Source organism: Apteryx mantelli, chromosome 13, assembly GCF_036417845.1.
Source record: "Apteryx mantelli isolate bAptMan1 chromosome 13, bAptMan1.hap1, whole genome shotgun sequence".
Taxonomy (NCBI): domain Eukaryota; kingdom Metazoa; phylum Chordata; class Aves; order Apterygiformes; family Apterygidae; genus Apteryx; species Apteryx mantelli.
In genome coordinates, this window is record NC_089990.1 from 4,991,569 (window position 1) to 5,017,744 (window position 26,176).

Consider the following 26,176-nt stretch of genomic DNA (forward strand, 5'->3'; position numbering starts at 1 on the left):
CTCTGCTCTCTGCCCAGGAGCTGCCTCGCTTGCCCTGTTCGCGACGGCACTGCGGGAAGAGGGATGGAGGAGCAGACCCAGCTGGCACGGTGCTTCCATGCACTAATGCTCCCTCCACCGCCCGCCAGCTTTCCGGCACTGCCGGCTCGAGCCTCAGCTGGGGAATAGGCAGTTGCACACGTGTCCCCGGCCTTGGCCTGCTGTTCTTGGGGCCAGGGAGGGCACCTGTCCCCGGGGCAGGTGCAGAAACCGGATTCGAGTCTTCCTGCCTCGGTGCAGACAAGTGCGCGCTGCTATTTGGCAACGCACGACAACAAGCCGCAGCTCTGGGAATAACGCAAAGACGCTTGATTTTTCTTTTCCCAGCACTGTGTCACTGCAGGCCACATGGAAACCTCGTGGGTTATTAAGCAAGATAAATCTGACAGGATCGTAAATCATAGAATTGTCCCAAATTGCAGGGCTGCTGACAGCATATCCGACAATCCAGTTGGCATTCGGTGCTTCCTCGCCCCCTCTCTTTGTTTCTTCTTGCCCCAGAAGAGGACCCCCTCCTGCAAACTCTGCAGGAAAAGAAGAGCAGCAGCAGTGCCAGCAAGCCTGGCTGATGAACCAAGCCCTGACACTTCACGTTGTCTTTGTCAGGTTCAGCTAAATGCAATAATTCTATTGTAGCTAGATGCGGAAACTGCCTTTAAACAACAGTTACGGAAGAACAAAAAAAGAGTATATTCTGTCCGGCATATAATTTTCAGATGCAGCTAAAGAAAACACTATGACTTACGGGCACTAGAGCATCATTTATGTGATTACAACAGACAAGTGAGGCATCTGTTACATACGAGCACTTGAGACATCTCATTTAGAGATAGATAGATACACACACACACACACACATATACACACATATCCACACATACGTATAGTCAAATGTTAATAGTGCTGCATATTGACAGAAGCAATCTGTCTCTGTTTTGGGGACAGACTCAGAGATTTACTTAATTGTCTTTATTCACAGCACAGTCATTCCATTGCTAATACCCTGAACCTGTGACAAAACGTGCCCGGGGGAGAGCAGCTCTCCCGCCCCCTTCTAGAGGCATAGCTTTCAACCCCAGACGCTGATTTTTCTTTCTTAACTGCAATTATAAAGCTACTTTGATTTTCCATCCAAGTTCAGCTTTCCTGTCCCTAGTGCAGTTCTTTATTTGCACGAGGCTGTTCCTTTGAAGCTGGGAGAGGCAGCATTGCTCTCAAAGAGTCTTCATGGGCAAAAAGGGAGCCTTACAGGCAAAAATTGAGTAAGCATCACAAGCCAGTGCTGTAACTACCTATTAGCAAGGAATAGACACTATTTATAAAAAAAAGCTATGTAGGCATTATTTGCAGAAATATCTGAAAGAATGAAACATTTAGAACTGAAGGAAGTTAGAAAGCACCAGGCTATAGTTATCTGCACTTAGAGCTCTGATCCAGATCTGTTTTTCCAGAGCAACCAATCATTTTTTCTAATGTGTATATATATATATTTTAAAGGATGACCCACCTTTACCGTGTGATGCGGCTTGGGAGACTGAGCCCATTAGCAGAAGTTACATGCCTTCATAACGGTCAAAAACTGGAGTGAAAATTTTAACAGTTACGTGATAAATTTTGAAAGATATACTGGTAGGCACTGCATAAGAAACATGGGGAGGGAAGTCAGGTGATCAGCGGTGTTGTTTATTTTGGTGCACAAAACATGTAAGGAAAATTGTTTCCATACTTCTAAGAAAAAGTTACAAGCAATGAAAAACAAATGGAAAAGAAACCAAGCAATTTTTTTTTTTACAGTGATGTTGAACAAGGGAGGCAAAGGCAAGTTGTTAATACAGCAGAGGCCAAGTATGTTGGAACAATAACTGGATACAGGGAGACACAAGTAAAAATGGACCAATTTTTTTTTTTTTTTTTTTAACTAATTCATACTGTTCTGTGAGTTAGTGTTTAAAACCAAGTTCCCACAGCTGTTTTTTCCAGCAAGGCTGGGCTGCCAGATGAGAGTAAAGAAACTCGTGTTCTACTGAGGCCAGAAAGACTGATGCAACTTTGACCATCCCTCCCGCAATTCCCCTACAGGCACGAAGCGAAAGGGCAGAAGCGATGGCCAAGCAAGACGTTGTGCATAGCAAAGAGTTACTGTATTTACTCCTGTCCAGCAGATTCAGCAGCTCTGGGACATAGTCTTCCTTGGGAAGAGGATAAGGAGAGTCTGGTGGTTTTTAGATTCTAGGGTAAATAACGTTTCAGGTCAGAAACCTTAAGAGATTTGCTTCCTGTACACAAATTCTAGCCAGGTTTGGGAACATTCACCTGCAGAGCAGGGGGGAGCAGAATTAGCTGCCAAAGGCCACAGTCCTCATCCCACAGCTCCAGAGCCACCATGTACTTCATGAATAAGAACGAAAGCTCCAATTTATTTTGGAACTCAATATGTAGGATGAGAGGTGTTTTTACGGTTGCTTAGATGTAAACAAACATCACCTAGCGCAGAATGCTGCCGTCTCTGGGAGAATACCTAATGGCCACATAGCTATAGTTGAGTCAAAAGCTTAAGCAGGTATCAATAACTGAGGTCTGGTCCGCCTGAGCCAGCTACAAGGTATTAAAAATTGCTCTAGACAGTCTGTGAGTGCTCAGTGTCCAAAAGAACCTCTGAACCATGGCAATACCATGCCATGAAAATCTAATACCAATAATAATAAAAAATTTTTTAAGAAAAGCTTTTCTCTGCCCAGGATTATAATTTCTCTCTGCAAACTGAAAAGCAGTATACTTGCTTGCTTTGTGTGTTTCCAGTCCCAAACATATTTTCATCAGAGTTTTTTTCACATTTTAAAATGACCTCTCCCAAATGCCAAGCCCTGAATAGCAAATTCTTAAAGAATACGCAGACACTCTGACAGCATGTTGCTCAAAAAGAACCAATATAACCTTTTGCTCCCACCACAAATTCAAAGAGACGTTACTCATTTTGAGGACAAAAAGTGAAAAACTCAAAACAGCGGCAATAAACTTCATAGTCCCAAAGATGAAAAAAACAGCACCCGAGATTCAAAATACTACACAGAGAAGGAGGCAATCCCCATTCCAGACCATGCCTTTGGGAACCCATCTGGGCTTGCACCTTCTGCAAATCATCCGCTTGTGAAATGATTCATGCTGGAGGACTCCCGTGTATCGCTGATGCTGCAATTCCCCACAGTAACTAGCAAGTATTGCTAGTTAGTTATAACTAGCTAGTTATTTTACCAGGGAAGACAATAGGTAAAATATATCACGGAAGATAAAGCCCACAGCATTTTCCCCGGAGTATGTAACTGGCAAGTCTGGCAGAGGACACCAACAGATGCAGCCTACAGCCCGAGGAGAGAAGTTCCCTTCAGCAGGGAAGGAATGAATCCCCAAACACCGAAGGAGGTAACCTGAAACACAGAGCACAGTGCTGCGAGGCAGCTGATATTACTCCTAATTCACATGCAAGTGACCAAGTACAGTAAAAGACTGGCAACAAGCACCTGTGAACTGCCGCCACTCAGTAAAGTCATCTGAATTCCCTGGCTTGTTTTCAAAACTACGATCACCTTTTCTCAGTTCAGCCGGTCCTGCAATACTCACAGAACCAAAAAAAACCTTTATCATCAAGCAAAGCATATATAACTTTGCATTTTAACAGACATGTTCTGACCATATCTGTTCACAAAGAACAATCACCTACATTTTACTTTAATTAAAACACAGAAGAGAAAAATCTGAGAAACTGTATCTGCTGTGCAAGTAAAAACCATTTACACAGAGCTTGGAAAGCATAAAGTGCTACATATGAGATCTTTACTCAACCTCCAGATCATGGGCTAAGCTATCACCATGCACAATCTAAAATGCTGCAGAAGGTACAAGCGAGCAGGAATCAGGACAAGTATTACTCCTTCAACAAGCATGCACTTTTTATTAGGAGAAAACTGTTTATGTAACTGATTTCCAAGTATGCACAAGCTGAATTATGATTACATTCATCAGAAAAATGTTACACACCAGCAATGGGCTACTTTCTGCCTTGATGTGAGGATCGTGTCACTACAAAAGCATCAGCTTTATCAATTCTGATTAGGAGCAGAGGAAGTAGCGAAGATGTCAGCTATAAAAGGAAGCAGCAGAAAACTGACAACCAGAGTCAGACATCACTGCAAAGCCATAGCAATTACTAGCTAGATGGTAAGTTTAGAAGGAACGACGATTCTAGTAGCTAAAGACTGAACTTTGCAAAGGGACTGCTCTGTATATTTTCCAGATCAGATAACTCCCCCAAAACAACTCCAGAACATCTCCAGACATTTCTATTGCACTTATTGCTGTGGTGTCATACCACTTTTTAACATCAAACCAGCTCATCCTACAGTAAGGCTGTAGGCCATGGGAGAGAATGGTATTTGTCTGTATGCAAACTGCCCTAATCTAAGCTTTCTGGTATCTCAATAAAGAATCGGGCAACTCTTGGTTGGACTTCTCTTGATTGTTACTACAACGTTGCTCCTTGGAGATTCCTGTCTCTGAAACAGAAGGGGATGATTATTATTAGGGAAAGCTACTACATTTTTGTCCTGGGAATACGTGAAGATTTATAGTCATTTTACCGCAAAGGGAGCTCTAGAGTTGCAGGCCAGCAGCTGCCTTCTGCTGCCACAGCTCTTGCCCTTTCATCAACAGGTCCATCATCCCGAGAATGCCAAGGCTGCAGACTGCCCCAGACAGGGTGGGTTCCTCCCCTGAATTCCTTTCACCAGGCCAAAATCTCAGACTTTATGCAACTTTCTAAGGGAAAGGGAACCATGGAAGATTGGACTTCTGCAGACAATCAGCTCTATGATGTGAACTGAGTAAAGAAACATTAAATATCTTGGGTTTTCCCAATGTTCTTTTCTATTTCAAATGTAGCACGAGGGAAAAATCACCCTGGAAGTACTGAGTAGTTCGGAGTGTTGCGTTTCTTTGCTGGGATATCAAGCAGGCCTTCCAGACAGCTTTATACAGAAGAGAACCCTTCTGGCATTTGCTGCTAATTGGGAACCAAAAAAAGAAAAGCCCAGGTGAGTTGATACTGCAGCGTGGGCCTGTCATAATCGATAGAGGGCAGCCAGCCCCGGCAGCTCTCCCACCTAGCACGCTAATGTAGTCTTCATCTCATTCTGGTCAAGTATCAACTAACTGCTTTTTATCCAGATGTTTCTCTCACTTAGGTACAACTGCAAAATGAAAGTACTCAAGATTTATGGGAAAGAAGAGGCTGATTATCATCTGCATGCTGTTGGCATGAGATACCATGAGGGGCTTTCTCTTCATAAAAGCAACCTTACCGAAAATGAAGATTGAATATCTGCTACATCTGTATGTACAGCTACAACTCTGCATTCAGAGAGAGATGGGGTTTGGTATGCTACGGTTAAAAAGGACATAATGAGCATCAAGTCATTTCACACTGCATTACAAAAGAAAATAGTTTCAAGTCTTTGGCAAATCTTTGATGTTTGCTTTTCAATCCTGGTGAGCAGACGTTAACTATTGTCATTATGAACACTTTAATCCACAGGGAGATATAAGAAAAAACCTCAAAGATTAATTTTATTGAAGCGCTACATTTAATCCACTATGCCGTATCCAATACTGATGACAAAACAATGTTCAAAAAGAATTCTTCCACTTTAAACAGAACAGATAATGTGTCACTGAAGTAAAACCTCTAAATTGTGGCCAGCTCCTGGGCTATTCTCAAGGCTCAGACGCAAGACTGACATCCTGACTTGTAACTGTGTGATGATGGTTTGAATCCACCCGAAATTTCTTCTGAATGGAGAATACCAGTGCAGATACCCACTTTTAAACAGCACTTCTTCCTCACCCCTAGGCATGTCAGCAGCAGGATATATTTACAAATATCCAAAAGGAGTTGCAACTACTTCCTACTTTTCAGGTTTATTAATAAAATGTAAGTGAAATATGGATTTTAGGGGATTTAACCTCAAGTAGTTTCTAAAAGGTTGGTATCTAAGCTGAAAAAAACACCCTGTATCATATGACACACGTGACAGAGCAATATTTTCCTATCTAGTACTTTCCATAACTTTAGAAGAGTATACTTAAGGTGATGACTCAGTTCATCTGAACTGGCTAATCTCCAAGAACATCCATTGGTGCCACTATCCCACCTGTGATATCTTGCACAGCTACACAGAATTAAGACTTTTTTTTTTTTTTTAAAGAGGAAGAATTGCTTTCGATTTTAACCAAAACAACTATAAAACCAAAAGCTTTTATATACACATTTTGGTAGTGATCATAACTGGTAAACTGCATAAAGAATAAATATCAGTATTTCAAAAATTGACACCATAACAATACTGCTGTTTGATGCAGCAAGCAGGGACAAAATACAAATAGCATACTACCAGCAAGTCTATTAAGCTTTACATTGTTGTTGGTAATAGGTAGCATGATAAACTAAGCAAACTGATTTAGACAGTTTTCCCCAGATGATGCCCCCATGACCATGTTCACGAGCACAAACACTTGCAATATATGACGGGAAACTCGGAGCAATCACGATGGCAATAGCCTTACACGAGCACTCAAAGCTACAATTTGTCAACAGCGCGCTGTATTTTGGAGCAAATAAAGACTTCTGTACATTTGCACTGCTGAACATTTAAGCAGTAGTTCTCCAAGAAAAAAAAAATTAGACAGTTTTTGTATTTGCAGTTCTTAACAATAAAGTGGGTAAGTCTGGCCAAAACAGTTTCCTAAAAGTAGGTCAAAATACCCATTCAAGATCACTTCTGCATTGGTTTCCTAGCAAATTAATCTACCCACAGATACACGTAATGCGTATCCTGGCGACAGTGAGGCAGAGGAAGAAAACCAAATACATTAATGAGGTAGCTTAGACTGAATAACTGCAGTTAAAAGTTTTATTGAACAAAAGAAGGTAAAACATGGTAGTCCAAGTTCACTGAGCAAAAGCAGCTCTCCCACTGAAGCTGCGCTTTGTGCTAAATAACCTTATTAACTGAGACTATACAGAGGACACAATATGCAAGTTATCTCAACAGCAAAGGAGAAAAGGTAGATTAAATTTGATCTGATGGAACGATTTGGTCAAATTCAGTGGCTTAAGTTAATGTTTCTAGCCCTTATCTACCTACATTCAGTACAGGCATACAGCAGGATATACAGCTGCACTGAATTCCCATTTGTTAATAGTGTTTGCTCCCACGCAAGCGGAAGCCAATTCTTGAAAAACCCCAAATTTAAAAAATCCAAACATTTTAAATCTTTTGTGTGAAGCATCACTCAACTGACTCAGGAAAAACACTCAATATGTTATAAAAAACACCCGGCCTCTACAAGGTCCGCTTCCTGTAGTATTAATATTTTAAAATTATTTTTATTTCTCCTGTCTGCCTAAGAAACTCCATATGCTCTGAAAGCACCCACAAAGTCAGGTGGGTAAACAGATATGTCAAAAATACTCTGTGAAAAGAGGGAGGTAGCTCAGGTCCGTTGGCAACCGTTTGTGAGAGATCACTTTGCTGCAGTCTACCTCCCTTTGTAATCTGCAGTCAAAAATTAAAAGGAAAAAGGATTTCAATTATGAAATTTAGTGAAAGAACATGTTCAATACAAACCCTTCCAAATTCATTCATTGGGCTTCCAGATGTAAGTTATAAGGTACCTCACACCCAATACACAACATTAAAAACGTACCCTAATTCATACATTTTATAGACAATATCTCGTTTCTCATTTGTTAAACATTTGGCTCCGGTGAGTACATTTTTTTTTTTATTACCACTTGATAAACATTCTAGGCCAAACAAACAGCACAAGTAATGTTAAAGTCTTTTTCCAGTAATTGTACCAACTGCTGTAGGCTAAGCCTAACAGAAACTACTGAAGAAAAATAATAGACTCCATGATGCAGTGCAAAGGTATTACTACAACATCGTAAGTCAAAGGATGTTTCTAAGGTGCTGAAAGAGGAGATTCTCTAGAAGGTGACCCTGTATTGTCCTCCGGTGGGAAAACAGTGAGAGTGCAGGCTCGAATGCCACCAAGTGATTCGGGAAGGTCAAACACTTTATGCCACTCATCTTTTTCTGGATCATATTTCTGAACTATTTCCACCATACACCGATTATTCCACGAATATCCTCCAACAACATAGATTTTATTTTCAAAGACAGCAACCCCAACATCGCTTTGCCCACGTAACATGGCGGCAATTGGAGTCCACTGGTCTAGAGTTGGGGAGTAGTATTCACAGCTTAGAACATCATCATAATCACTTGTTCCTCTAAAGTGATTTCCACCAATAACATAAAGCTTGTCTCCTACAGTACACATGCAATGCAGACCTCTGACCGTCGTCATCGGGGCTTTCTGAGTCCATTTGTCTGTGTCAGGGTCAAAACACATAAGTTCCTTTTGGAAAGTATCATGGGTAATTCCCCCTAAAGGAAGAAAACACATGTTAAAGTAGTACTTACTCTAGTGAGCAATAAACAGCAAAAACATACATTTTAGCGAATTAATTCAATATGCCTTAAAACTTCTTCACATTAACTTACAGTAGTCTCACACACATCTGCTACATTTCAAATTATGTTTTAATGTACTTTGTTCTTTCAAATCTGAATATGGAAGGGACCCATGTCTCAGTACTTTATTATATATATAAGAAGATATTGGCAGATTAAAAGCACAGAAATTACTACCTATGCTTCGTTTTGCCAAATTACTTCTTCATTTACATTTGTTCAGTTTGCTAGTTCTTTTTCTCACCATCATGAAACTAGGAGTAAATTTCCCTTTCAAATTTTAATACAATAGTGTTGTGTTCTAGGTAGTCCTACTACACCGCAGAATTTTCTTCAGAAAACTTTTCTCATCGACTTGAATGGAAGAGAGAGAGAAAGAGAGAGAGGATGCAGATTTCAAATATTCTTATGTTAATAGATGCTTATGGTTCTGGCTAGTTACCTTCTCAACGGTTCCCTGCAAAAGCTAATGGGAGTGGCTTCAGGGATTTCCCATCAGTGGATGAAATGTCCCTCCTTTCTGCAAGGTCACTAGGCAGGTCAGAAAGCAATCACACCCACTTCAGACACTGTAGGCTTATTAACTATGGTTTGCTTCAGACCATACTGCAACTATACTTGAGGTGCTATAAAATGCGCAGAGAACACCACTACTGAACAACCTCCTGCCGTCCAGCTGCTCAGCATTAAACACTCACTTGGATTAACTAATTGAGCAAGTGCATGGTGTCTACAGGAGTTAACAGGAGAAAGTACTTAACCCTTCATTTGGGCAGTAAAAATTAAACATAAGAAAAATAGAGGGGACTGCACAGTCCTGACATTTATTGACAGCCACGGTAGCGACAGTGCTCGGTAGCCTGTGAAAGAGCAGACACCTTAGTGACAAAGAGCCTTTCATCCCACGTTCGGAGAAACAAGTTGTTTATACCCACGGGGATATCTGAGGGGACAGGAGGAGGAGGGAAAGAAAAATCTGCGGGAAATACACAGCAACTAGAGGAGCAACTAGAGCACAGAGCATATACATGTGCTGCCTGAAGTAAAACAAGAAAAAACAGGCAAAAATACAAACGGCAGAACAGTGATTAGAAGCTAATTTAAACAGACTTAGGCATAGAAAAATAAATAAGAAGCTGGACCTTCTGTTAAATTTTAAAACAAACCCCTACTCTACCTGCACAAGCCTCCAGTCCAAAACACCTCGATGATGAGTCTGTTCCAATGGATCTCCCCATCAGTTACGTTTATAGCTAAACACTTTCCCACCACCTTGTCCCCCAGAATTTCAACTCGGTCCTTGGAGGACTTCTCTGAGAGTCATGCCAGAAGAACATAAACCAGGCTGTGTTCTCCTTTCACCTTTGCTATGATCATGGAAAGTAAAATCCCTGCTGATGCTGCCAGATGTTCAAACCTAGTGGCAGATATTTAGAACCAAACATGATGCAGCAACATGGGTGCAAAGTCTAATCTTTCCCCTCAGTGGTGACACTGCAATAGGTCTAGCAGAGACCACTGACAGACTGAGATTGAATCCTCTTTAAAAACAAAGCAGATACCAGATTTTCAGAAAGCTTATTGCCCTCCAATTCAAAAAAAAAGACAATAAACTATAACCTCGGCAACATACAGGACTAAGCATATTACAACTAAAGAGTAGTGATGCTAAGGATACTATTTGTTTACTCTGATTAACATTAAAACTTTTGCCTTCACTTTAGCTCAGTAAAGGCTGATGTTGTTCTTTACAGTATTAAAGTTTCCCATGCTTTCCAAAATATATCAAAATAGATGTATTTAATGGTTATTGCTATATGAGTGTTCAAGTGCTGTTGCCAGAAAAATATATTCTGACAGTTAAAGCACATAACTCTGCTTTGCAATTCAGAGCTGCTGTTTAAATATGTAAACGCATAATATTATCTAAAACTGTTGTCTTAGATTCTGCAGTATGTATGTTATTTGGCTGGCTTCATATGAATTTGAGTCATTGCTTATACAACAGCAACAATCTACTGGAACTAGAGTCTAATTCTTATCATCTCCTGCTGAAACAGGAAAAGTTAAAGTAATTTTTTCAAGTGAGATGATTTGATCATATGAATTATTTACCTGAAATATACATTAATCCCCCATACACAGTTCCAGCATGGCCGTAGTGGGGTTCATTCATTTTTGCGACATAGCTCCATTCATTCATTCTGGGATTGTAACACTCCACAGTAGCTGTTTAAAACAAGAATATAAAAATGTTGAATCTAGCAGTGATTTGATTTTCAACACAGTAGCACTGACATTAATATATTCATAAACAGAGGAAGTATCAATGAGAAAACATTGTTTAGCTGAGAAAGTGTCAAGGGAATTACTGAATATTATGTCTAGAGACAATGCAGAAAAACCTCAAGCTTTGTCCCAGAGCAACAAAAAGGAAGAAAAAACCCTCTTGCACTCTTGCCTTGCATTTGTCTCCTTCCCACTCCCACCCAACAACTAACCTGCCCCAGCTCATGTACCCTGCCAGAGGTACAGTGGTAGGACATGAGAAGAAAAAGGTGACAAAGTTGGGTGCATTCAGCTTTTCTATGCCTTTCTCTTGTTCAACCCTCTCCAATGTCTGCTGTAGATCGGTAAGAAATGCACCTAAAACCTGTCTCAAAAAGGGTCACTATATCTGGCCACCAGAACTTTTTTCTCAGACCCGTATCTTCAGCAATGTCCCACCCATGCAGAAAATAGGCTAGATTATTTTCTTAGTATTTTGTACTGAAATGCTACTAAGCCCTCAAAAGGGGACAGCAGCTGTTGACTATGAATTTTCTATCTCCTTAGCTCTTGTTAAGTACTTGTACAGCAACATGCAGCACAGCACATGCAAGTCGCTAATTCAAATAGTTTACAAAAGCTGAGTTTTGAAAAAATACAAGATGAAACATCACTGTTTAGAATGGAGAGGAGAGGTCCCCGTACTGATACATGGCTCCATTTGTGCAATTTTCTTTGTGGGATTAAAACGTTAAAACAATCAAGAGATTTATCAAATCAAAAGTTGCGAGGTTAGCACTAAGTTCAAAAGAAGCCCAGATCCTAGATGTCCTTGCAGAAGGCAGTTCTGGGAAGGATTTCTCTCTTAGACATGGGAAGTGATGCAAAGGTCCCAGGAGAAGGGCTATGCAATAAGCACAGAAGTAGATTTAAATAATGGATCGAGCAAGTTATGGAGATTGGCAATTTGAATAGTACAATATGACCAGAGCAAAAGATCCTAAAACACCCAGTAATATAGCGACTGTACGATGCACAAGGCAATTATCAATAACTGGATTACCTTAAAGGCAAATTAAAACTCATGCTAAATAATGAAAATTAAGAATCAGATTCTAATGCTTGTTATACAGTGCTTAATAGCTGAGGAGAGATGTTCATGGGCTATGCATAGAAAATTTAATCAGTCTTTGAAAGTAGCATTTTACTTGTGCCAGAACAAGCTTTTATTCAGTCAAATGTAGAAAACTGGAGCTCAGCTCTCAGGAATCAGTGATAGTGACTTACAGTCCAGTATTTCATGTCAACAGAATGAGAGAAAAAATACATAAGCGGACAATCTTGGCCTTCTGAAGGTGCAGAAACTGGTTACAGAGTTCGTGCAAGCCAGCAGCATTAGTACTACCTCTGGTCAATGACACCATACAATGACTATAAAGTACCTCCGCCTTAGCTTCAAATGTGTGTTCATTTCAAAAAACATCCTTTGGAGCACTTTAGAAGAGTACACTATAGCTATGGCTGAATGCGGAAGCTTCAGACTACCTCCAAAAGACTCCCAAGTCAAGGAAAATTTAGCAAAAAGTGCATTAAACAGTGACTTTCTGAATCATGTTTTAACTGCTATGCCATGTATAATCTCTTTATTGCTGCAGAACAGGATGATGTTTTGTAATTCCATGCAAGTGGTATCTTGAGTGGATACACGCTCAAAACAGAAGTTAGTCCCAGTGTCAGGAATACTGTTTGACATCTGGTTCAGCACCATCTAAGGCTAAAAAAACCTGCTACACACAAAAGTTGCCAAATTGTTTAGGCACCTTGGATTTCTCTTCAGCTCTCCTCCACCCACGGACTGAAATTTAAACACAAGAAATACTGTGAAGTGCTAGTCCAGAAAGTAAAGTTTGTGGGATAAGGCAAAATCTTTCTTTTGAAAGAAATTGTACATATTGATGTACAGGATTTACAGGATTTACAGTTATAAACTGAATAATTTTGTGTTTTTCAAAGTGATTAGAAAAAAGGTAACGACAGCCTGAAATGCTTTTGCTTTTGTAAGAATGCCTTGAATACATACACCCAGATTTAGAAAATCTGCCCAAAACGGACAAGTTTCCAAATAAACTTACTCTAGGAGATCAGTAAACTCTAAACACTTTCTACATTCTAGCTTTCTTGCTACTTGCAATTTCTAAATTCAGCCACTTGAAATGAACCCTGGGCTGCCTTTAATATTACACGTGTGTACAGAGAGACAGAAAGAAATACGCTAAGCAAAGCTATGAAAAGGTACTCAAGCAAGTTTCATGACTTCTGCAAAAAATTTTCTGAATTTGAGTTTGATTTTTTTTTTTTTTTAAGTCCAAAATCTATCTTTAAAAAATTTTGACTTATACTGTCATAACTGGCCACTACCGCCAGTGAGTGCAGGAGAAAGCATTTTGCCCAACTAAAAGGCACACTGAAGATTCAACTCCACAAACCACACCTAAGCTTCAATCTGCACATTGCATTTAGGCATACTGGAGTCTTGGGCATCATGCCCAGTATCTGCCCAACACCTAAATCAGCGCTCTTTCTCGTCTAAATGTATTTATCCAGTCCAATATTCTTTTCTAAAAAGGAATCTTCATTTCTACTCTGCTCTATTTAGCAATCAGGAGAACAGAGATGTGCAGAAACTTCAAGCACAGAGGGAAAACAGATTTGACGTGCAAGTAATTATAGCTGCCCCAGTTCCACCTTGCCAGCAGACCCTAACCCTAACCCTTCTAACCTGCTGTTAACTGCTATAATGCACCAGTAGCACCATCCTATTTGCTTTCATAACCAAAGGCATCCTCTTTCCCATAGCCCTTCCACTCCATACTGAGGTGAAGAAATTAAATAAAACGTCACATTTAACACTGGACAACTGTTTATCCCATTCTGCACTAGAGGTTGCATTTAAGAGAGAATCCAGAGAACCTAAGGCCGAAATAACATACCATTTAAAGATGAGAAGATACAACATGCAGAAACGAGTAGGCATTACCTATACTGAAACCTTTCTAGAACCATTTTAAGGAGACATTAGTCATCTGAGAAAGGCCATTATCAAGTCCAAGATCCCTCACTTTCTGATGTGGCCCCAGAATTCCCTCGAAGATCACCAGTGAGGCCACAGCAGCGTGTAAGAGTGTTTCAGGCAAACCATCTCAATTCATATCTTGCCTCTACTGTGCTCTAAAACAAAGCTAATGTATTGCCAAGATGAAAAAAAACCCGCTGTTCTGTTTGTTCCTTGTGTATAGCTGTTTTCCCTATTTCCCTGCAAGGTCATTCATATTCTCTCTTGTAACAAGATCACCCCCTGCACTGAAAAGTAAAAAATTTTCAATATTGAACTATTATACAAAGTATCTGTCCAATCAAAAATTAATAAAGCAGGGATATATAATATAGCATCTTTATAATGAGCACAGTCCACAAAACACTGAAAAGAACCCCTACCTTATCGTAGCTAATATACATTTTATATATATACTTATATACTTTACATATACTTATATATACACACATAGACTATAAAATGGATGGATTCATTCTCCCAAAAGCATGAGTGATTCCATCAGCCTGAACTCTGTTTTAACAGTGGAACTTCTGACCTGTTTGTACCCATAAACCCAGGGAGGACATGCCTCTTTTTAACAGAATTAAGCAATCTCCAAAAGACACAATGCTTGGGCAGTCCCAGGGGATAGTCAGTCCGCATTCATTTTATAGTGCCATCTGTGATACTATTTGAGAAGTATACAGGTATTTACCATTCCTCTGTCAGGAGCTTCTAATGTGTCTTGAGGTTTATTACAGCAGCACTTAGCAACCATACTGCTGGTGCATGTTACATCTCAAAACCTGGGATTTTTTTTTTATTGTATTATTTCTGTAACACAGCTTGCTTCTGCAGAACTGAAAGCTTACTTTGTTCAATTAAACAGAGCTCTGTGTAACGACACATCTTTGTCCACAGCACAGCAAGGAGTTACCTCAAAATAAACTTCTATGCGAGGGTCCTTGAGTTCAAACCTTGCTCTGATGTTCACAGTACCGACCAGGCAGCAAGCAGACCGCCCAGTTGAGTAATGATGTAATTTTTTCATCCTAACACAACAATATTTTGTATTTCATATATAGCCACAAGAGGAGTTTTTACATAAATGAGGAGTTGCTTGAATTGAGAGTTAAGCATCATGCAGGCCATCTGTAAAATAAATGCCTTCCCATTTCTTGGACAAGGTTTCAGCTAATCACAACTGTCTTGCCCTAAACTAGAAGAGCCTTCTCTTGCTGCCTTTATTGCAGCATGATGAACAAGGTATCAGTTAATTTGTGTTTTAATCACAACCCAACATTCCCAGAAGTGTTTAGCAAAATTGCATACACAAAATCTCAATTTCATACAAGTTTAGCAACAGCAGAGCCTGAAGTATTTGGAAATCTGCATACACTAAATTTTGTAATACTTAAAGGCACAGCTTCTGCCATCATTAAGCACAACTGTACTCTCTCAAGAACAAACCCCAAAATCTACTTGTCTAAGAGGAGAAACAGTATCCTGTGGTCTGCACAACAGCATAACTGGAAAATGTCTATGACCACTGATCCATGCATATCTGTGAATGACTTTTTTTTTGTTTTGTTTGCTTTTCCAAAAAGCCTTGCCTTTTCTTTTGCACACTTGGCTGACCTCTTCCTTGTCGCAGAGTGCTGCTCTCCCTGTCTTTGGCTAAGGCCTTTGGCAGGGGCCTGCTTTCACATTTAAGAACCGCCAAGCAAACGCATAGTTGTGCACAGTTTTACGAGTGGTGCAAATTTTTGCATAGCCCTATGCTCTCAGGGAGAGAAATCTGAATAATTTCATAACACATTAAGTTTCCAAGATGTGTACCACATTCTGACGCGGGCACCATCCACCTGCAAATTTACCCTTCCTTACTGATGAACCAAATTTTTCTCAAAAAGCATGATGCATTAATAAAGTAGCCATGTATTACTGCTGACGTACATCCTACTGAGCTAGAAAGCGATACAATGTTCTGAGAAGTCTAAACATTGGGAAAGCGTTTTGGGCAGGCTCAATAAAGAGCCCTATAAAAATGTTTAATTTTTATTCTTGCAGTTTGTCAGGAGGACGAGCAAAACCACAGAAATTCATTTGGGCAACTTTAATCCTTTGGCCCTTTTCCATATAGCGCTGATCTTCCAGAAAGCTGAATTCAGGGTTTTCAGAATTTTTCCCTCTATGACAACAAGAGATTGAAATTAGTTTGAACCCAAGGGCAACTTCTTTAATACCTGTCCAACATACATTTGACCTTCGCTTGTATAAAAGCTTGGAGTTTTTCTCATCTGAAGAGAAGGGGAAGTTTAAGCTGGATTTCATTTTTCAGCTGTCAAGATTTAGGAAAGAAACATGAAAATGAAGAGTGACTTGCCTCACAATTAACAGGAAAGGAAACCGAACCCCCAAATCAAAGCATCAGACAGTTAAGACTATTTAGCATTTATGGAGTGCTTTTCCCCTGGAATGATCCAATGACATTTTTCAGGTCCGTGTGGAAATCACCACAGCATTTTAATGATATCTTTACAGAAGAACTTTAGACAGGTGATAAATTTTATGTTTTAATTAAAGCTGCAGAAGAGTCGAGGTCAGTAGAATGACACTGCTTGATCTGATTTAAGGAAAACGCTGCGTTTAAGGCCTACTTTACGCTCAGGTTGCACTGGCTCAGTAAAAGTATTATTCCATACTGATTTTGTTAAACTGTTGCAACTTCTTCATCAACATTCCCATAACCCTGTTCTGTTCAGCTCATACAATACACAAAAATAGCAAGTAGATAATCTGCTAATTCAAATCATTAGAAAATTTCTCAGTGAAGGCCAGGTTTTCTAATACTCTTAAGATAACCTATACACATTAATTTGTACATTAGGTCTTTTAAAGGGCATTACACTTACTTTTAGAATGAATTTTCAGGTAGATGAAGTGACATGTAAGAAAACTAGCATTAACTAGAAATCAACAATTTTCCTCTCCGACAACTAGACATTTAATCTAGAAACCATCTAGATTTAAATCAGAAAAAGGTTGTATGGTGAGAACAAGTTACTGCAAAACAGTTTCCAATGTTTTTTGGGACAGGAGGCATTTCAATGTCATTTCATCATCTCTCAGATTGATTCTACTACTCAAAACTGGGTTACTTTTGCTAAAAATATAAAATCTGTATGTCCCTTAAAGTTTGTAATATGACCATGAAACAAAGAGGGGATTATCTGAATGGCTGAGATGCATTAAGAAAAAAAAGCTACAGATGCTGCAGCACAAATTAGTTTTTTTTTCCCTCAGTAGACTTAAAGATACCACAATGCATTTGTAAAAAGCAAATCTTAGCAGTGAGAGATACTGCTACAAAAAGAGACTTGACAACAAGCCATGACTCAGTAGTTGGATGAAAGCAGCAAGCCTAAACAAAGTAACCAAAGAAAAACTTTACATCCATATTAAATATAATGTGTCTATACTCTAATATGTCAAGCATAACTTCTGTAGCATTTCAATTTTAGAGCACTGAGACAAATTCATAATTGATTGTATATTCCCAGTTTCGAGTGCAAATGCTGAACACTACCTCTTTAGGAAAACGCAGCTGATTAATAGGGGCCATCCATTACAAACTTTCGTTAAATTAAAAGTTACCATGTATTTATTCTTTGTTTCCAACCATTTCCCTGAAATTAGATTTTTTTGTCAAGTAAAATGAATCATCATTGGCAAGGAGGGAAAAAAGGAGGCGGCAAGACAGAGTCATTCATATTAGTGATAAGTTAACTATGTAGTCACAAGATACAATTGGATCACAAGCAAAAGACAAGTAACTGCTAACAACATCCGCAGCAATTTTTCTGCGTAATTCCAGTACGTCTAGAAAGCAGCAGTGTGACAGCTCCAGCTTCTTTGTTTTCTCTCCATCCGTTCACAGGGCAGCATAATATTTCAAGGCCTAAAACGAAAGGCAAGTCCTACTTCAGGCGAAGCACTTACCCAGCTCACCAGCTGCATTTCGACCACCAACGGCATACAAATGTCCTTTGAGGGCACTTAGGTGGAAGAAGGTGCGCTTCTCATTTAAAGATGCAACTTGCATCCACTTGTTATAGCGAGGATCAAATCTGAAGACCGTGTCAACCGCAGTTTTTCCTTTCGTGTCGTAATTGCTCTGGCCGCCAACTACGTAGAGAAAGTTTCCGATCACAGCAATGCCATGCTGGTACCTTGGTGCATCCATGGGAGCGAGCGATCTCCATTCGTGGGCCTTTTCGTCATACATCCGCAATTCTTTACTGACGACCAGCTGCTGCCTCAGCACTCCCCCCAACGTCACCAAGTGAGTACTGTCCGACCGGATGGCAGTCCTCTCCGACTGCATGACTGGCTGCATGTACGGCATCATTTGGTAATTGCTGGCTTCCAAAAGCAAGTTTACGCAGGTGTTGTCAGTTCTCATGAAGTCCACTGTCTGAACATAGTTAATAAGATCCTGGGGTGTCATCAGTGGAAATCTGATGTTCTTCATGAGCTTTGCAGCGTACTCCATCCGAGGCTCCTCATACCGCAGCCAGCGACAAGCCGCCTTGAAGAGTTCGAGCTCAGTGCAGTGCTTAAGGCTGTTACTTGAAAGCACAAAGGCAAGACGTTCAAAGGGGAGTTTCACAAATTCACCAGTACTTAATAATGCAGGGAAGTTCTTCAGGATGAAATTATTAACATATTTATCCACTTCTGTGAGATTGTATGTGTTGGCAATTCGCCCAACCTCAACGCAGTTTTCTAAAGAAACCTATTAAGTAAATAGAAAGAGGAATCAAAACACTTTCTTAATTTGGTGTCTAAATGATAACGTAGACTTTAATGAATACTATAGAAGCAGCAACATTTTCATTATTTTGCAACACTCAAGGTGATTTACACATGAGCAAATAAATATTCAATGTGATATAGATATTCATGACTGCAAAGGGAGACCCAATATATTCCATATTTTGAAGAAAGAAATGAGACAAGTAGCAAGCAGATGGTATATATTAATTATATGTCAGATGCGTTATACAACGACGATACATAGCAATTATATAGCACTTCATCTTTGAATGCTCTGCAAACATCGTTGTAAGTCAGAAATGTGGAAAATACAGTCAAAGGAGAGGTGATTAGTCTAAGGTTAGAGAGAATGATGCAAGAGTAAGACTTGCCATTACACTTTTCTAACACATTACTGAACTTGTACTGTCCTAATGCAGCCAAAGAAAATGAAGTAGCCACCTCTCTCCAATGCCATGTTTCAGGCAACTTATTTACAGTGCTCAATCCCATAAGTATATTATTTACAAATGAAGAGTGCATCTTAAGTAAACCACACTCGTGTTCTTACAGAATATGTCCATAGCATACATAGTAATACACAGCAGTTGAAAATCACTCATCAAAGCTATTGGATTATTTATTATATGAGGATTCACTCTAGAAACACCCAGTAAATGCAATGCTTTGCCAGTATGAATCATACCCTAACTGAATTCAATATAAGGTAATATAATTTTTTATTTCCTTATTGCTTACTTCATTTCTCATTGTCTGTTTTTCCAGAGATGGGGCAATCTGCTCCTGACTGAAGATGGCATTTCTAAAAACAGTTTATCCCATGACTGTATCTTTTAGGTCTTGCTGCATCTATTTTTCTTACATCATAGGCTCCTTAAATTCTCTTATCTGGGGTCACCGGGGATTCCAGGCAGGGGGACGGAGGGAAATGGAAAGGATGGGACACAACTTAAAACAGGACTCCAAAGAACTTGGCCACTTCAACTAGCTCTATGACACAGACGCATGGCAAGCCAATTTTCAGAGGCTTCTCATTGAGAATTGCAGCTCTTCTGCATTCAGTCCTGAGATTTATGCTAACTCAAACTTCAGTACATGCTTTCTAGTCACCTTGGCCAACAGTATGTCAGCCATACTCAACATCAACAATTTCCATAATTTTCTCATGATTCTCATTATATTTGTTAGGCCAAAAGAATTAAAGGTTCCAAATCTCATTTATTTAAAAAAGATTATAAAGATTGAGGACTGCTACCTGACTGTAGCCTCAGCATTCAAAAACCTGAAGGTCATGACAGAGATTTTTCTACTGCATAACCTGAATCTGATCATTGCCCTTTAATATCAGACAATTCTAAAGGTCTAATGAGTATGAGAATAGTAAATATATTCTTTTTATTCACTGGAAATTGATCTAACTTTCCTAGAGTGAATATTCGCAGTCAGAAGTCTTTGTTCACATGTCTTGAAATGCCTTTGGAGAGTCATAGGCTCCATACCTTATTTTTCATCTCTATAAACGCTAATCCTGTAATCAAGATTAATCTATGAGGTTAATGCGTGGCAGACTAACAGGATTTCTATTATAAAGTATCTGTGCAATATATAAATAACTAGGTTATATTGTAAATCTTTGTGATTCTGTAGATTCCTGCAATGCTTACACTGGAGAAATGGTCTCACTAACTTTACACTGTTAATGACAGATGACCATCACATCAGCAGCTTCCAATCACCCCTACTCCTCTCGGAAAATTTACCTTACACTGCCTTAATCTACCAGTATTGCACTGTACACAGGTGTTTTGGTTTTGTTTTTTTTGTGTTATGATTACAATTAGTCCTCATTATGCTCATGAAATTGTGCACTTTGTTTGGCTCAGTAACAATTGCATCACTAATCTCAAATTACGGTACCATATTAAGTATTTTCTTAAAAATACTTACTTTCCTTACCAAACGTGTTATTACTGATTTTACTGTGCTTTGAGATAATAATCAACAAACTAGGCTAAAATTTATTGCAAAAAATTATTCCATGGTCATAAAAAGTATCTAAAGATTCTTAAATTCTGAGACAGAAATATAATCCTTTAACAGAATGAAATGTAATAGTCACTTCTACCTAAATATTTTAAATTGAACAGGGTTAAAGTACAATAATGCTATTTAAACACTTAAGAAGTTACTGAAGTGTTGATTTTCAAAAAAACCAACCAACCAAACAATCCCACACATGCTATGGTACATATGAGAGGTGCAAAAACTGTCTGTTCTCTATGGAAGCCAGTTGGTCAGGAGCTCAAAAGGAAGGAATCCTACTGAAGTGAACGGCAGGAATGGAAATGCCAGATAAAAAAAAAAGACTGCTTTGTACAAAGAATCCAGTGACTAGTAAAGAAGTTGAGATTTTTCAGTAAATTCTCTTTTACTTGGGCTTTTTACTTAGTACTCCACTTTCACTACAGCACAGAGCTGCTCTTTTACAATGTTTACTCACTACAAAGAAGCAGCAAGACCTCCAGAAAAAAAAAAAAAAAGCTTTTCTGTAAATAAGTGTCAAGCACGGCTTGGAAAAAAAATCAAATGCATAAGCAAAAATGCTTTCTTGAGAAAGCACTTGATTTAATTCTTTGGAAATTTTGAAACAAGGGCTTCTCAAGCTCTGATTAAAAAGAAAAAACAAAAAAACAAAACCCCCCCCACACCCTTAACTGACTATACTATACCATAAAACCAGATGCTGAGCAACGTAATAGCAAGTAATCTGAGAACCCCAGAATAAAACTTGACTTTCTGCGCAAGTTATTTTTACTATGTCCTCAAACCCAGTATCACAGAACATTTAGTCTTATATTTCAAAGACTATTAGACATTGAAGCACTTAACATATGCACCCCTTTTTCACGTTTTAAAGAGCTTATATTCCCCTGAAATCCTCAATTTTTTGTGGGCTCCCATACACAAAAGTCCAGAAATAAAAAAACAGAAATTCAACCAGCTCAGAAATGGGAATTAATCATATTCACGCCCCTCTCCATGCAGGACTGAGAGCTAGCAGGGTTCACCACACACATTAAAAAAGGTAAATCACTTGACCAAAGACTCAGTCCTTGGCTTCCACCCAAGACTTAGACCCCACGCATCCGCAAAACTGAGACGAACTTGATAACTGGGAGCAAGGTGTTGTGATAAGACAGGCTTCCAAATATTAAGACCATCTTTGACAACTTGCCAGTTGTTACAGAAATGTAAAACAGAATTATAAAAGCAACTATACCAAAGGTAAAGCTGAGATATTTATCTCCAGTGTTTTGGAATATTTGCTGTTTAATTACAGTATAATACTCTATTTCCTGTTACACTGTTACACTCTCCTCTGAATGTTGTAATTTATTTGGAAAGGTTTCTAATCTTTCTCCAGTTTATACATTGCTATTACTCTTACCAAAACAGTACTGTGTATTCTCTGGCACTCCATTCTGAAAACATTTCCCTGCCTTTTTATTTATTTATTTTATTAATTTTCATTACATTATGGCTCCTTTAGGTATGAACATGGGAGCAATCCTAGCCTATTGTAGCATTCTGCAAAGCTATAAATATTTAAAACTAATACTAAAAATAAGACAGAAAGCACCTCAGGAGAAATTCCAGCATTTTCACTGGGAGCCCATTCAGCTGCAGAGCAGGTCTGCAAAGTTTGTCAGAACTACTGATTTTGGGCTATTTGACAGGAAGGGTGTAAATGCACAACAAATAAAAACATCTACAAGCCAGCTAAAACATGTATCATTGTTTGAAGGTCTCACTGTTTTTTTTACACAAATTAAGTTGTTACCTTGCGCTTATACTTTGCTTTATAAATATTTCCAATATCCTCTTATAAAGCAATATAGTTACATTAATGCTTTACATAAACTGACTTCTATGATTTTGTTAGTAATGGACTCCCCAGACAATTCAAACACAATCAGGTGTTTGTCCGGGAATGGTTACTCCAGCTCTCAGACGCTGCTCTTCAGGCAGCTAATTTCAGGAGGGGAAAAAAAAACCCTCAGACTTGTTCAGAGAACTCATTTAGATTAGAAATGTTAATTCAAGAATGGAGCGAAACTAGTGTAATGTGACATAATCTCTGCAAAGCTAAGATACGGTAATTAAAAAAGCAAAACCAAAAAAAAACCTGAAGCTTGCTCATCAATTCTTGTTCAAACAAATTTTAGAGTAAATTCATTCAAAAATTATTCTTTGTACAAGACTGCTGAGAATATCACTAGGCTAAACGTACAAACTCAGTTTTGTTCTCTTTCCCTACAGTTATACAATGAATGAGATTTCTACATTTTAATCTTGTTGACTATTTTCCTACACTCCAAATGTTCTTGTTCTGCTCAAAAAATTAGTTATGTATCCCTATATGTAAAGAATGATGTACACTGGTTTCAAGAAAGGCCAAGTATTTTTGAGTTTTAACCTCTAAACACATTCTGCAATGTATATAGATTTAACAGAAAAACAGGCATTCTTTCTGCAAGTATTCTTGAATCTGGAAAGATGTCAGGAGCCCCACAATACTAATGTGTTTCAAAAAAACCCTTTTAAATAATAGTCTTTTAGGACAATTTGAAATAGAGATTGATATAGATTTACACTCCTTAGACATCAATATAAATCAAAATATGTAAGATTAGAGTATGAATAAAATTAAGAGAACAAATAAAGTCTTCACGATTCTGAGGCTAACCCCTTTCAAAAGGGACTATCAAACACAAGGTTACTTATCTGAACCACAACAATGATTGAGTCAACGCTAAGTGGAAGAGCCCTCAGAAAACCAGAACACAACTCCCACCCAAGGGAGCCGCGCCAAATATTCCACCTTGGTGTTTACAGCAACCTAAAATAGATGGTGCCGGATTTAAGATTAAGGAAACATTATCTCAGCTCTCTGAGAACTGGCCAATTAGAAAACATGCCAAGATAAAAAGCAGTGTTAGAGCGCCCAGTTGCGTCTAACACTTTCCTTATGGAGCAGATTTCTGTTGTTTGCATCTCTGAGTCCTCTTGTTTGCCTAAGTCCAGGTACGTGTCTTTAGTAAATAGGTCACACTTCTGTAGCCTGTGAAACTATGAGATAACCTGCTTATTTGTCATTACTGACATACAGAACACTGAATGCCAAATAATGTTACAATTCATGCAGAACCCACCAGTTTCCCTGCTAAAGGTCTTGAGATAGATTTCTAGTAAGGTATACAAGCAATTATCAGAAAAGCTTAAGGAAACATTAGAAATAATGCTGAAGCACGTCCCTCTAAGCAAAACTCCTTTCAGAGCACAGCTCTGCAGCTCTCCCGTTCTGCATCCCCACGGAGTAGGTGCCCTTTACTTGCAGGCAGGACAAAGTTATATTTACAGAGGACTGCAGAGCAGCAGCCAGGCAAGGTACTGAAGCGGCATATATTGGCATTGCTTACATCCCGTGTGTAAGATAGAATACAGATAACTCCACCCGTATTAAGAAATTGCACTGTTTAAGTAAATATAATTGAAGCATACAAAATTTACGGAATGAGTCCACTGAATGTAATGCTAGAAGGAGCACAGTCATACAGTGAGACCCTGAAGCCTCTGATATCTGAGATTTAAAAAGGAAAGGGTGTTTGAAAAATAAAACCTCCGAAAGACAACCTAAGCTGACGAAACACCTACGTGAGCTGATGTTTAGCATACAACAAGATTAAACAGTGGAGTATTCAACAGTGCTGTTAACAAGAGGCTGCAGCTCAATAAAAAAAGGAAATATTTCACATCAGGTTTCTTTGCTTACATGCCTCTTTCCACCCATGAAGACTGAACCCAGGAAAAAGCCTACACAAGCAGAAGCTGGGTTACCACTTAAGCTGAATCTTTAAAATCTTTCTTGCTGTTAGGGAAGAAATGATCTTGCTTGTCCTTTAATACAGGGAAAATTGCAAAACCGTTTAAACATTCAGCGTGAAGGGAACATGGCACTCCTCCAAAGCACCACCTCAGAACAGAACAGGACACCGGCGCTGAAGAAGGAAGAAAAGGGTGTTACTAACGCACCCCTCATGGAGAGGGTTCAGGACCTGAGTTTTTAATCTCAGTTATAAATAAAAATCAGCAGGCCAACTCTAACCTGTAAATAGACTGTATTGCATTGCAACTGCACCATGCTTGTTTGCAAGGCAAGCTTTTCCACTGCATAAAAGCAACCCTGATTCAAGCTGCATATGCATTCACTTCTAAAATAAACAGTACTAGCGGAAGAGCAGAGGGTTGCTACTTGTGGGCTGTCCCCTGCTTACAAAAAAAAAGTTATTTTGTTCATTGTGAAAAAAATATTTTCCATGGGGCCATTTTTAGTCCTAGAATAATAAGGCAATCAACATAAAATTCTTGTAGCTACTTTTCTCATATAACTGACATTTCAGTAACATCCCTATTAGTAATCCCTTTAGAAGTATTATACTAAAGGACCGTGACCAAGTTCACCAATTCAAAAAAGACGATGTAAAGGTTTCTATGAGGATCACTACAATTGTGCGTTTCACTCCTCAAAACAAAAAGGTTTGCATAAAGTATATTAACTTGGGCAACCACAATGACAGCTCGCTCTTCTAGTATTTTTTCAGTTGGACTCAACAAGTGGCTTTCTTATAGAAAGATAGAGAATGTAAGAGCATGAACTAAGAAATCCAGTAAGGAATCTGTGAACTATAATTACTGTTGCTACCACCATCACTGAAATGCACTTAGGAAATAAAAGAATTGTAATATGGTATAATATTCATATCAAATCCACCCTATACATAATACTCAAAAGAGAAAAGACTTTCATAATTTTCTTGAAATTTCCCTTCTAGATCTGTGTGAATAGAAATTATGAATAATGGCAAATTTTAGGCCTTAACTTTGCCTATTAGTCACTGTTGTAAAAAAACCCCCAATCAAACAAAAAAGACCTTTATCATTTTGAATGACAGACACAAGTAGCATTAAGTCAATGTCTTACCCCAGAGATAAGAAACACTTTACAGAAGTCCAAAACAGGTAAAATTTGCAAAAAGCTGGCAGCTTCCAGAGTGTCCTGAAGGTTGTCCATGTTAAGGGAAAGTTTTGCAGTATAAATGAAATCAATGATCTTCTTTAGGCCTATTTTGTTCACACCATGAAGCTTAATGCACATTAAATCCTGCTCCTTCATTCCTCCTGAGAAAGACATGGAAGTAAATTTATATGATCATTTTGATTAGGACTGATTCACTCTCAACACTGAGCATGCGTTTGAGTGTCTAAGTGATGGCGATTCAGAGAT

General features: G+C 38.9%; 1 protein-coding gene across 6 annotated transcripts in view; it reads right to left on the bottom strand.

The window, feature by feature from the left end:
* Window positions 1-5,633: 5,633 nt before the first annotated feature.
* Window positions 5,634-26,176, bottom strand: part of KLHL13 (kelch like family member 13) — an 89,255-nt gene continuing 68,712 nt past the window's right edge. For all 6 annotated transcript variants that reach the window (XM_067303987.1, XM_067303986.1, XM_067303988.1 and 3 more), the window contains 4 exons: window positions 25,874-26,070; window positions 17,995-18,790; window positions 10,746-10,859; window positions 5,634-8,543 (listed from right to left, as the gene is read on the bottom strand). In XM_067303987.1, coding sequence (XP_067160088.1) covers window positions 8,056-8,543; window positions 10,746-10,859; window positions 17,995-18,790; window positions 25,874-26,070 — 1,595 coding nt within the window. In that variant the 3' untranslated portion in view covers window positions 5,634-8,055. The remainder of the gene's footprint in view (window positions 8,544-10,745; window positions 10,860-17,994; window positions 18,791-25,873; window positions 26,071-26,176) is intronic.